Source organism: Oncorhynchus nerka, linkage group LG2 (assembly GCF_034236695.1).
Source record: "Oncorhynchus nerka isolate Pitt River linkage group LG2, Oner_Uvic_2.0, whole genome shotgun sequence".
NCBI lineage: Eukaryota > Metazoa > Chordata > Actinopteri > Salmoniformes > Salmonidae > Oncorhynchus > Oncorhynchus nerka.
Window position 1 is genome coordinate 24,608,191 of NC_088397.1, and position 13,196 is coordinate 24,621,386.

General features: G+C 43.9%; 1 protein-coding gene across 1 annotated transcript in view; it reads right to left on the reverse strand.

The window, feature by feature from the left end:
- LOC115144585 (FERM and PDZ domain-containing protein 4-like) overlaps positions 1-12,879 on the reverse strand; it is a 22,700-nt gene extending 9,821 nt beyond the window's left edge. Inside the window, 7 exon segments of the mRNA XM_065025072.1 lie at positions 993-1,124; positions 1,355-1,462; positions 4,930-5,034; positions 5,152-5,197; positions 6,048-6,150; positions 10,387-10,550; positions 12,755-12,879. Of these exon segments, the coding sequence (XP_064881144.1) occupies positions 993-1,124; positions 1,355-1,462; positions 4,930-5,034; positions 5,152-5,197; positions 6,048-6,150; positions 10,387-10,550; positions 12,755-12,792 (696 nt within the window). The 5' untranslated portion in view covers positions 12,793-12,879.
- Between the last annotated feature and the right edge of the window lie 317 nt (positions 12,880-13,196).

Below are 13,196 nucleotides of genomic sequence, written 5' to 3' on the forward strand. Positions count from 1 at the left end.
TTTTTTTTCTAAGAGTGTAACGTCTTGAGCATTGAGCTTACAGATTTCAGCCTCTTACAAGAATCATAACAAAACCTATTACACAACTCTTTTCATCCTTGAAAAGAATAATAACATGTTATTCGTCGGTTAGTCCCGTTATTGCTTACCACCAAAGGGCTGTCTATGCACGATGATGGTGATGCATATTAAAAGTATCCTCACTATGATCGCAGCACACTTTCATTAAAACATTGAAAGCAGAGGCGCCCTGCTGTGCCGGACTTGATAAATCACGCTGTGTTCTTGAGTCGCTCTATGAATACTGAGCAGGAAGTGTTTGCGCACGTCCCAAATGGCACCCCATTCCCGAGTGCACTACTTTTGACCAGCACTCTATGGGACGCTCTATGGGCCCTGGTCAAAAGTAGTGACCTATAATGGGAATAGGGTGCCATTTGGGATGTGTACTTTGTCTGTCTCAGCTAGAAGCTTGGAGTGTGATTGTGCGGTAGTGCTGGAATAGAATTGCCTCTTATCTATAGGATACTAAGTGAAGAGGCCGAGGTGGGAGTGTGTTTAGGAAGCAGAATGGGATCACTGAGGGTGACTCTGGGCTAGCAACAGATGAATGACTTTCATTCTCTCTAGGACGTTGATAACCTGGACCTGTAGCTATAGAGCTCCATACTGATACCTATCCTCCTGAAATGGGCTAGGGGTGTCTAGTTCAGTTACATATATTATTCTCTTTCTTCCGCTCTTTTTCAAACTATTAGGACTTATGGCAGAAAGCAGAAGCTCCATTTGCTTCGTGTTAGATGTGTATACTGCAAAGCACTAGTAAAAAGGGCTTTATAAATTGATTGGTTGATTGAGTCATTCTCTGTCATGAATTGCCCTCTTGGCCGGGTATACCTTACATAAGAGGTCGCTTGACCTCAATGGGACTTCCTGGATAAGTAAAGGTCAAACCAATGACTTAGCGTTAGCATGCCTACAGTAATTCCTACCTGAGTTAGCATCTCCTGTTCATGCAACAGTAGCAGCCTGCTGCCCGATCCCTCCGTCCGCTGTTCCAGCATCAGGGAGAAGTGCTCAATGCACTTGATGGACAGCTTCTCTTGTAAGGTCATGATAACATCCTATCACACCATAACCAAAGGTCAATTTCACTGTCCTAATACCAAATGATACATTTTGTATTTGTTTTCTTGTTTTCTGCCACTGTGTAGCTAAGATGGTTAGAATGAAATTTGCATTTAATGTCAAGGTTGAGTCAACCACGCCATATTCCATTAATTTCCTCCCATTTCACCACAGTAATTATAGAAAGAGTGCCACTCCAACCCCCTCCACAAAGAGCCACACACACCTTGATGGATGTGCTGCAGTCGAACCGGAAGGACTTGGTCTGCCCGTTCTCCAGGTACACCTTCAGAACGTTCTGCATGAAGAGGAGAGAGTTGTCCTTCACTGTGTTCTGGGTGGAAAGGAGACACAGAAGAATGACATACAAGACATACAGTAGCCTACATGAAGAGGACAGAGTTGTCCTTCACTGCGTTCTAGGTGGAAGCAGGACTTACAAAGGAATGACCTTATATTGCTTGCTAGCGTTGTTGAACTGTCTGGATGTAGTCAGATAAACAAGTGTATATCAACACAGAAAGTATTCAGACCCCTTGACTTTTTCCACATTTTGTTACAGCCTTATTCTAAAATGTATTAAATTGTCCCCCCCCCTCATCCAGCTACACACAATACGCCATAATGACAAAGCAAAAACTGTTTTTTTTAAATGTTAGCAAATTTATAAACATTTCTAACGGAAATATCACATTTACATAAGTATTCAGACCCTTTACTCTGTACTTTGTTGAAGCACCTTTGGCAGTGATTACAGACTCAACTCTTCTTGGGTATGACGCTACAAGCTACAGGCACACCTGTATTTGGGGAGTTTATCCAATTCTTATCTGCAGATCCTCTCAAACTCTGGCAGGTTGGATGGGGAGCATCGCTGCACAGCTATTTTCAGTTCTCTCCAGAGATGTTTGATCGGGCTCAAGTCGGGGCTCTGGCTAGGCCACTCAAGGATATTCAGAGACTTGTCCCGAAGCCACTCTTGCGTTGTCTTGGTTATGTGCTTAGAGTCGTTGTCCTGTTGGAAGATAAACCTTTGCCCCAGTCTGAGGTTTTGAGCTCTCTGGAGCATGTTTTCATCAAGGATCTCTCTGTACCTTGCTCCGTTCATCTTTCCCTCGATCCTGACTAGTCTCCCAGTCCCTGCAGCTGAAAAACATCCCCACAGCTTGATGCTGCCACGAGCATACTTCACCGCAGGGATGGTGCCAGGTTTCCTCCAGACGTGACGCTTGTCATTCAGGCCAAAGAATTCAATCTTGTTTTCATCAGACCAGAGAATCTTGTTTCTCATGGTCTGAGACTCTTTAGGTGCCTTTTGGCAAACTCCAACCAGGCTGTCATGTGCCTTTTACTGAGGAGTGGCTTCCGTCTGGCCACTCTACCATAATGGCCTGATTGGTGGAGTGTTGCAGAGATAGTTGTCCTTGTGGAAGGTTCCCCCTTCTCCACAGAGGAACCCTATTGCTCAGTTTGGCCGGGGCAGCCAGCTCTAGGAAGAACGTTGGCAGTTCCAAACTTCTTCCATTCATGAATGACGGAGGCCACTGTGTTCTTGGGGATCTTCAATGCTGCAGAAATGTTTTGGTACCCTTCCCCAGATCTGTACCTGGACACAATCCTGTCTCGGAGCTCTACGGACAATTCCTTCAACCTCATGGCTCGGTTTTTCCTCTGACATGCACTGTTAACTGTGGGACCTTATATAGACAGGTGTGTGCCTTTCCAAATCATGTCCAGTCAATTGAATTTACCACAGGTGGACTCCAATCAAGTTGTAGAAACATCTCAAGGATGATCAATGGAAACAGGATGCACCTGAGCTCAATTTCGAGTCTCATAGCAAATGGTCTGAATACTTATGTAAATAAGGTAAATCTGTTTTTTAGGTTTAATAAATGTGCAAAAAATTCTAAAAAACAGTTTTTTTTTGTATGAGGTACTGGGTGTAGATTGATAAAGAAAACCTTTTGTTTAATCGATTTTAGAATAAGGCTGTAATGTAACAAAATGTGGAAAAAGTCAAGGGGTGTGAATAGCAATATCCATACTAGCACACCATTTACAATGCATCCTCAATAAATTGTTTCATTTGAACTGATATGCTGATGTGTATATTGGAAGAGAGCCTTACTTATAAAAATAAAATACAAAGATATAATTCATGTGAACCAAATATACAGTTGAAGTCGGAAGTTTACATACACCTCAGCCAAATATATTTAAACTCAGTTTCACAATTACTGACATTTAATCCTAGTAAAAAGTCTCTGTCTTAGGTCAGTTAGGATCACCAATTTATTTTAAGAATGTGAAATGTCAGAATAATAGTAGATACAATTATTTCTTTCATCACATTCCCAGTGGGTCAGAAGTTTACATACACTCAATTAGTATTTGCTAGCATTGCCTTAAATTGTTTAACTTGGGTCAAACGTTTTGGGTAGCCTTCCACAAGCTTCCCACAATAAGCTGGTGAAACCGAGTCAGGTTTGTTGGCCTCCTTGCTCGTGTACGCCTTTCCAGTTCTGCCCACACATTTTCTATGGGATTGAGGTCAGGGCTTTGTGATGGCCACTCCAATACCTTGATTTTGTTGTCCTTAAGCCATATTGCCACAACTTTGAAAGTATGCTTGGGGACATTGTCCATTTGGAAGACCCATTTGCAACCAAGCTTTAACTTCCTGACTGATGTCTTGAGATTTCTTCCTCATGATGCCATCTATTTTGTGAAGTGCACCAGCCCCTCTTGCAGAAAAGCAGTTTGTTCTTCGGCTTGCAAGCCTCCCCCTTTTTCCTCCAAACATGATAGTGATGATGGTCATGATGGTCATTACGGCCAAACAGTTCTATTTTTGTTTCATCAGACCAGATGACATTTCTCCAAAAAGTGCGATCTTTGTCCCCATGTGCAGTTGCAAACCGTAGTCTGGCTTTTTTATGGTGGTTTTGGAGCAGTGGCTTCTTCCTTGCTGAGCGGCCTTTCAGGTTATGTCAATATAGGACTCATTTTACTCTGGATATAGATACTTTTGTACCTGTTTCCTCCAGCATCTTCACAAGGTCCCTTGCTGTTGTTCTGGGATTGATTTGCACTTTTTGCACCAAAGTACGTTAATCTCTAGGAGACAGAACACGTCTCCTTCCTGAGCGGTATGACGGCTGCGTGGTCCCATGGTGTTTATACTTGCATACTATTGTTTGTACAGATGAACGTGGTATCTTCAGGCATTCGGAAATTGCTTCCAAGGATGAACCAGACTTGTGGAGGTCTACAATTTTTTTCTGAGGTCTTGGCTGATTCCTTTTGATTTTCCCATTATGTCAAGCAAAGGGGCACTGAGTTCGAAGGTAGGCCTTGAAATATATCCCCAGGTACACGTCCAATTGACTCAAATTATATCAATTAGCCTATCATAAGCTTCTAAAGTCATGACATAATTTTCGGGAATCTTCCAAGCTTAAAAGGTTTAAAGGCACAGTCAAATTAGTGTATGTAAACGTCTGACCCACTGGAATTGTAATACAGTGAATTATAAGTAAAATAACCTGTCTGTAAACAATTGTTGGAAAAATAACTTGAGTCATGCACAAAGTAAATGTCCTAACTGACTTGCCAAAACGATAGTTTGTTAACAAGAAATTTGTGGAGTGGTTAAAAACCGAGTTTTAATGACTCCAACCTAAGTGTATGTAAACTTCCAACTTCAACTGTACACAAATAACTTGCTCAGTTCAGTTGGTGGTTAAAGGTCAAATGGATAAATTCAATGGTCAACCATGTGACAGGAGGAGAACTTACCGGAACCTGACCATTAATGATGACCTCTTCTGCAAAGCGCACTTTGACCGGATTGGACTTGAGCTTGGCTTTTTTGGCTGCACTGATGAACGCTGATTTGGGCGACTGAGAACAGAGAGATTTAGCATGGAGGTCAGGATGAAACCAATCCCCGTGTCGGGTGTGCAGCAATGTTACATCCTGTTATTATAACCAACAGTTCTAAAAAATAAAGACACTCACAGGGTACGGCTGGACAACAGTCAACATAATGGACTCCTTACAGTTTCTGGAGGGAGAAAAGCACATTTAATTGACTGATAGTCACAGTGAATGACTTCAATTTAATGGCAACGTAAACAGGAAATCAATGATTTCCAATCCAATATAATGAACTACACGCGCACACAGGCACAGACGCTCACACACGCACGCATGCACACATGTTTGGAGGCACACATACGCATGGACATACATACACACACCATATTCTGGTATCTGGGGGGGATGAAATGTTATTAAAAATGTTCACGTCTCCACAAACAAACAGGCAAGAACACAGCCTCACTTCAGACTCTGACATTTATCAATTTCAAATGAAATGTCATGTCTGCTATGTTAGAAAGTATAATTACCCAAGCTTTTGGCTGAGTTCTGTTCAGTACAATTGGCTCTGAATATGTGAGAGATGCCCAATCAAGTAATGCAGTCACGAAAATGCAATGTTCACTTTTCAGAATTGAACACATAAAAACGACCGAAGGCCTTTTGAGAAAGTCTGGTCATCCTTCAGAAATACAACAACTGTCAGCCGTGTTTACACTCCACAGAGCATAATCACAAAATAAAAACTACAACGTGAAGGACAGGACACAAGATGTCCCCCCCCCCCCTAAGGGTTCGGATGTGTCTGGGAAATTACAGCCATCAAATCACTGAATACTTTGTAACGTCTCTACTTTGTTAAGGAGACAGAAATAATGGTTTATGAAATTCTTTTCTCAAAAGGAAAAAAGTGCCTGTAAAGTCTGGCGCCTAAAGGGCCATGGGAGATAACAGCTGTTGGCACAACTGGACATAGTTACCCATGATGAATACCGTAGATAAACAGAGACAATAAGACAGACAGACAGGGTCACCTGACGAGGTCGATGACTCGTTCCCTGGGCACTGAGCTGACTGCCTCGTCGTTGATCATGATGATCTCATCTCCTGGGATCAGCTTTCCCTCCGAGGGACCTCCTACACACACACACACACACACACACACACACACACACACACACACACACACACACACACACACACATGAATGCACAGGCACACACACACACACACACACTGTCAGGGATTTGTACATACATTTGTCGTAAACAATGCTGATGCACTGAGACGTTTAGGCTCCGTGTTCACGTTGTCTTCAGTTCAAATCTGGTTTAAAACGTCAGCACTACCCACTAACACCAAAGAAAAATTAACTCATGACATTTTTCTCAAAAACTCAGGTTCACTCAATTCCCAGGTGTGACACAGTCTCTCTGCGTCCCACTCTCTCCTGTGGAGATTACGAGCTTCTCAACCGGCTCTGGCAATTGAATCTCTCTGCTTGTGTTGTAGAGGCACAATGTAGAGGCACAGATGAAGATGGGCCTTTGTTCCCGATGCCTGCACCGATTCTGAAAGCGCTAATTATTTTCCAACAAGAAAGCCTGTATCCCGTGATAGTGAAGTCCTGAATAAACGGATTGATGGATGACACTGGCTGAGGAGAGGAGACGTGGGGAGAGAGCGTAGGGGGCTTCAGAAACTCTCCCAACATCTGAATAGAATAGAGAGACGCTGAGAGAGAATCCCTCTGCTTTACTGTTTTGTCGTCTCAGTCTGTAGTCACACTAAGCACCGGATGAGCAACACTCATAAGTTGACTGACAATGTTACCTGTGTCAAAGTCTTTCAGTAGATTATTGGGATAAAATGAAAACAACATGGAATACCTAAAGGATCGATTGTCCAAACAACCATCATGTAATCCACCAGTGATTGGTGTTTCTCACCGACTAATATTCGCTGTACCTCACCAAAGTTGTCAGATGAGAACAAAAAAAAAGTAATTTGATTGCTGTCACTGCATGTCCAATTGCATCGTGTCATTTTAATTATCACACTAATTGACAGGGAAAAGCCACCACTACAGCACTGTGTTTCAGTGAGCTCATATACAGCCTAGCGGAGATTCAGTTCAAGAGGTAATTGTTCTGTTGAGAATTCATAATTGCTCAGAGGCTGCTATAGGCGAGACACAATCCATGGCAGTGGCTGCCTTATGCATTTATTGAGTCAGGCAGATAGGTGAAATAAAAAATAAATCAAATCTTTATTTAACCAGGTAGGCTAGTTGAGAACAAGTTCTCATTTGCAACTGCGACCTGGCCAAGATAAAGCAAAGCAGTGTGACACAGACAACAACAACAGAGTTACACATGGGATAAACAAACGTACAGTCAATAACACAATAGAAAAAGTATATGTAGAGTGTGTGCAAATGGCATAAGGAGGTAAGACAATAAATAGGCCATAGCAGCGAAGTAATTACAATTTAAGAAATTAACACTGGAGTGATAGATGTGCAGGTGATGACGTGCAAGTAGAAATACTGGTGTGCAAAAGAGCAAAAAAGTAAATAAAAACAATATGGGGATGAGGTAGGTAGTTGGATGGGCTATTTACAGATGGGCTGTGTACAGGTGCAGTGATCGGTAAGTTGCTCAGATAGCTGATGTTTAAAGTTGGTGAGGGAGATAAGTCTCCAACTTCAGCGATTTTTGCAATTCGTTCCAGTCATTGGGACGGCAGGGTAGCCTAGTGGTTAGAGTGTTGGACTAGTAACCAAAAGGTTGCAAGTTCGAATCCCCGAGCTGACAAGGTACAAATCTGTCGTTCTGCCCCTGAACAGGCAGTTAACCCACTGTTCCTAGGCCGTCATTGAAAATAAGAATTTGTTCTTAACTGACTTGCCTAGTAAAATAAATAAAATTTAAAAAAATTGGCAGCAGAGAACTGGAAGGAAAGGCAGCCAAATGAGGTGTTGGCTTTGGGGATGACCAGTGAGATATACCTGCTGGAGCGTGTGCTACGGGTGACCAGTGAGCTGAGATAAGGCGGAGCTTTACCTAGCAAAGACTTATAGATGACCTGGAGCCAGTGAGTCTGGCGACGAATATGTAGCAAGGGCCGGCCAACGAGAGCAGACAAGTCGCAGTGGTGGGTAGTATATGGGGCTTTAGTGACAAAATGGATGGCACTGTGATAGACTGCATCCGGTTTGCTGAGTAGAGTGTTGGAGGCTATTTTGTAAATTACATCGCCGAAGTCGAGGATCGGTAGGATAGTCAGTTTTACGAGGGTATGTTTGGCAGCGTGAGTGAAGAAGGCTCTGTTACCAAATAGGAAGCCGATTCTAAATTTAATTTTGGATTGGAGATGTTTAATATGAAACTGGATGGAGAGTTTACAGTCTAGCCAGACACCTAGGTATTGTAGTTGTCCACATATTCCAAGAACCGTCCAGAGTAGTGATGCTAGTCGGGTGGGTGAGGGCAGCGATCGGTTGAAAAGCATGCAATTAGTTTTACTTGCGTTTAAGAGCAGTTGGAGGCCACGGAAGGAGTGTTCTATGGCATTGAAGCACATTTGGAGGTTTGTTAACACAGTGTCCAAAGAAGGGCCAGATGTATACAGAATGGTGTTGTCTGCGTAGAGGTGGATCAAGGACATCGTTGATAAATACAGAGAAAAGAGTCGGCCTGAGAATTGAACCCTGTGGTACCCTCATAGAGACTGCCAGGGGTCAGTACAACAGGCCCTCCGATTTGACACACTGAACTCTGTCTGAAGTAGTTGGTGAACCAGGCAAGGCAGTCATTTGAGAAACCAAGGCTGTTGAGTCTGCCGATAAGAATGCGGGAATTGACAGAGTCGAAAGCCTTGGCCAGGTCGATGAAGATGGCTGTATAGTACAGTCTTTTATCGATGGCGGTTATGATATCGTTTAGTACCTTGAGCGTGGTTGAGGTGCACCCGTGACCAGCTCGGTAACCGGATTGCACAGCGGAGAAGGTGCGGTGGGATTCGAAATGGTCAGTGATCTGTTGATTAACTTGGCTTTCAAAGACTTTAGAAAGGCAGGGCAGGATGGATATAGGTCTGTAACAGTTTGGGTCTAGAGTGTCACCCCCTTTGAAGATGGGGATGACCGCGGCAGCTTTCCAATCTTTAGGAATCTTGGACAATACGAAAGAGAGTTTGAACAGACTAGTAATAGGGGTTGCAACAATGGCGGCAGATAATTTTAGAAAGAGAGGGTCCAGATTGTCTAGCCCAGCTGATTTGTACGGGTCCAGGTTTTGCAGCTCTTTCAGAATATCTGCTATCTGGATTTGGGTGAAGGAGAAGCTGGGGAGGCTTGAGCAAGTAGCTGCGGGGGGTGCGGAGCTGTTGGCTGGGGTTGGGATAGCCAGGAGGAAAGCATGGCCAGCCGTAAATAAATGAAATTGAAATTGAAATAAATGAAATTCTTGATTATCGTGGATTTATCGGTGGTGACAGTGTTTCCTAGCCTCAGTGCCGTGGACAAATGGGAGAAGGTGATCTTATTCTCCAAGGACTTTACAGTGTCCCAAAACTTTTTGGAGTTAAAGCTACAGGATGCAAATTTCTGTTTGAAAAAGCTAGCCTTTGCTTTGCTAACTGACTGCGTATATTGGTTCCTGACTTCCCTGAAAAGTTGCATATCGCGGGGACTATTCAATGCACGGGGACATATCGCGGGGACTAGATAGATGACATCACACCAGGGCCAGAAGTCTCATTAGAATTAACACGACCCTCATATTCCTTAATAATTCTCAATCATGACATTTGTGGTTATTGAATTGTATTGTTGATCAAACAGTGATTATTGGATTATTGATATACCCCCTGGGCTGATAGAGACGTGACATGTGCTTGGAGCCAAGGACCACTGCTTACAAAGTGCGGAGCGTGAAAAGCCCTATGGCATCAATGTCATACTACAAGCATGTGACAACGATTGAACTGCTCTTATTAACCAAAATACAGATAATGTTACCGACACTTGAAAGGTCGATGGGAAAGCCAGAATTAACCCAAGGATGTGAAGGTATCCATAACACATACACTAGAATGTAATTTGCATTGACTAAAATGCCTTTGAACACTTTGTACCAATATCATGTTCAGTAGATTTCTAAACTTCATGTAGAGATAATATCTGGATATGATCCCATGAAACAGCTACGGCCCTGTTCTGACGCGAGAGTGTCATGTATATTGATATGGTTTTAAATTAGAGCTCTTCAGGTGAGTTCGGTCAGTGATGATCATGGGAGACGTAGGCGGAGGGATATACCAGGAGGGGTCATGGGAGATGTAGGCAGTTGGTGGGACGTTGATGCATACCAGGCGTAACAGAGCGTACCACCACCGGTTTCTCACTCCCGGCCACGAAGCCAAACCCCAGGACAGGGTCCCGTCTCATCTCCACCAGCCGAGGGTCAGGGGGCACCAGCTGCACCCCATCCAGACGGTGCACCTCCTCCAGGGAGCTGCTCTGGGTCACGTGGCTGAGAGGAAACAGGAAAAGGCAACGCATCATCAGAGACAGACTCAATAGGGGAGCTTCTCAGTCCAAACTGATCCAACTGGAGACTAATGACATAGGACTCTCCTGACTAGAATAGTGTTTTCCCTAGTATTGGGTAGGCCTTACTCCAAACTCTTTTGTTCCCTGCCTAAAACAAATTGGCTTTAGTCCCAAAACTGTGAGAAACCGGCGAGAGGGTAGTGGGATCAGTTTGGAATTGGGCCCCAGAATGATTTATTAACTCAAGTAATTATTATTTGACCTTTATTTATACAGGTAAGTCAATTAAGAACACATTCTTATTTACATTCTTATTTAAAAACAATCAGCAGTCTGGCACCCTGCATCTGGGTGGGGTCAGCAGTCTACAAATAGACACTTCCCACTTAGATAACTCACACATCTAATTTACACTGTGCTACATAACACTCCTAAACCATCTGACACACTTCCTCATGCAAGCATGTACGCACAATGGGTCAAAGGTTGAAGTTCACTGTCTGGCATTAGTGATGTGATCGGGTGTGGCATCCTACATTTGTGCTTCTGATGTACCCACTTGCACCATATCCACAGTCCACATCCTCCATGTTCGTGTTTTTTTGCCCTCTCTTTACCTATTCCAATTGGTTCTGTCCATCCCCCTTCTAAACTAATGTCTATTGGTTCTGTGATAATATGAAGTATCTCTGGGTTATATAATCCATTACGTCTTTTTGGCGTCTCCATTCTCTCTCTGTTCAAGTCCATTTTCTCAGGACTAGTTTCAATACATTTTCACTACTTTACTGTAGCTCTCCCTCTCCTAAATCTGTATTCTGATGAATCGTGTTCAGTCCCGTACCCTAGGTGAGCTACACGCAGGCATATCGATCACGGTTTCATCTCCAAGAGCTGGGCAAATGGTCAGAGTTCAGAGTTCACTGGCATCTGTGCCATGGAAGGTTAAATGCTGATGCTGCAGCGGATCCACACAGACCGGGACCAGGTAATCCATACATGGGGATACCAAGGGCACAGTAAACACCGGAATGTCTAATATTCCCTGGATATCAAAGGATAATATCAACAGTGTGGACTGTCTGGGATTCAGGATTCAGTTTACAATCATTATCCCAAGCGCACAGAGAGGGTGATGTATTTGAAATCCACTCAGTCCTTTATGCCCAACAGGGAGACCCATCTATTACACTCGGGCCAAATCAGAGAAAAATATCGCCACAAAGCCAGATATATTGCTCTGAGACCAGCCATATATTATCCTCCTAATAGCTGTCTTATACCTCCGATGGTACGGCTCGCACATACACGCCCACGTGCACACACACACGTAGGCAGGCAAGCACGCACATTCCCCTTTGCCACGAAGGAGAACAGCAACATTCACTAAACCTGTGACAGTAGCTTGTGCTAGGTTAGGTTAGGAGAACAATCTCGTCGGTTTAACCTGTCCTCATCCATTTATTTCTCGCGCCTAGAAATCCAATTGTCACGCTCCCTTATCTGCACTCCGGTGTCATCTCTGTGAATGTCACCCCATTCTCACTTGGGATCAAAGAAGCCTCCATGCTAGTGACAGAGCTCCTGTGTCACTCAGTGGGGAAAAGGTATGCTTTATGTATCCACAGAGGTAGTAAAATAAATCAGTATTCTGAAAGAATTCAAGACACTGAGGCAGTCTACGTCAGACAGGGATGAGGGGATGGAGGTGGGGTGGGGGATCAGTATTCCATTGGCATACTGTTGATACAGGACACGGGAGAACATGACGCGTCCAGACAAAATTGGAACGACGGACCTTTAAAAAGAAAAACACTACACTAGTCCTCATAATCCTTAGGAATCTCCATTACAGCGCAGGTGTTCCCTAGCACCTGTCATAACTGACATTTTGAGTAAACACACTATGAAGCATGTGGTGGAAATTTGATCAGAGGTTCATTTCAAGTTTAAGTCAGGATGGTTAATCAAACAATGTAGGTGATCACACACACACACACACACACTCGCTAATTATACTGTAAGGCACACTCACTGAGCAACAGTGTGTCACGTGTTATAATGCTACAACAAGTGATTTGAATGTTAATAGCTGAGTGAGGTGGACTTGAATTAGGCCTAGAATTAGCAACTTTTTTGGGGGGGGGGGCTGGACACTGTTGTTGTACAAGGGATGGTACTTACTTGCTGAAGTAGTCTCGGCCGTCCCTGTAAGAGCCCATGTCCCAGCCATAGGGGGGTCCCGGCAGGGAGCCCCAGGATCCAGAGGGGTGAGGCCAGCCCGATGATTTGGTCTTGTGGCTGAAGCAGAGCAAAATGAGGTGTAAGGATGATCGTATGGGCGTCTTACTAATATGTGATGTTGCTGTAAGGAACACCTTTCTCAGAGCCTCCCCACTACTGGACCACGGGACATTATTGTTCCTAGTCCTTCGAGCTGGATATCTACATAGCTTAACATAATTGGCTGCTACGGTCATTACATAGCCGCTGTAGCCAAGTCCTGCCATGAAATTCTGTTAAGAGTGTGAAGGCATGAGGCGGTCAGAGAACCCCGAGACGACCGTCGGACGGCTCACCGTAAATTAAATTAATGGTGTAACCGAGACGTCAAGGCACAACAGGC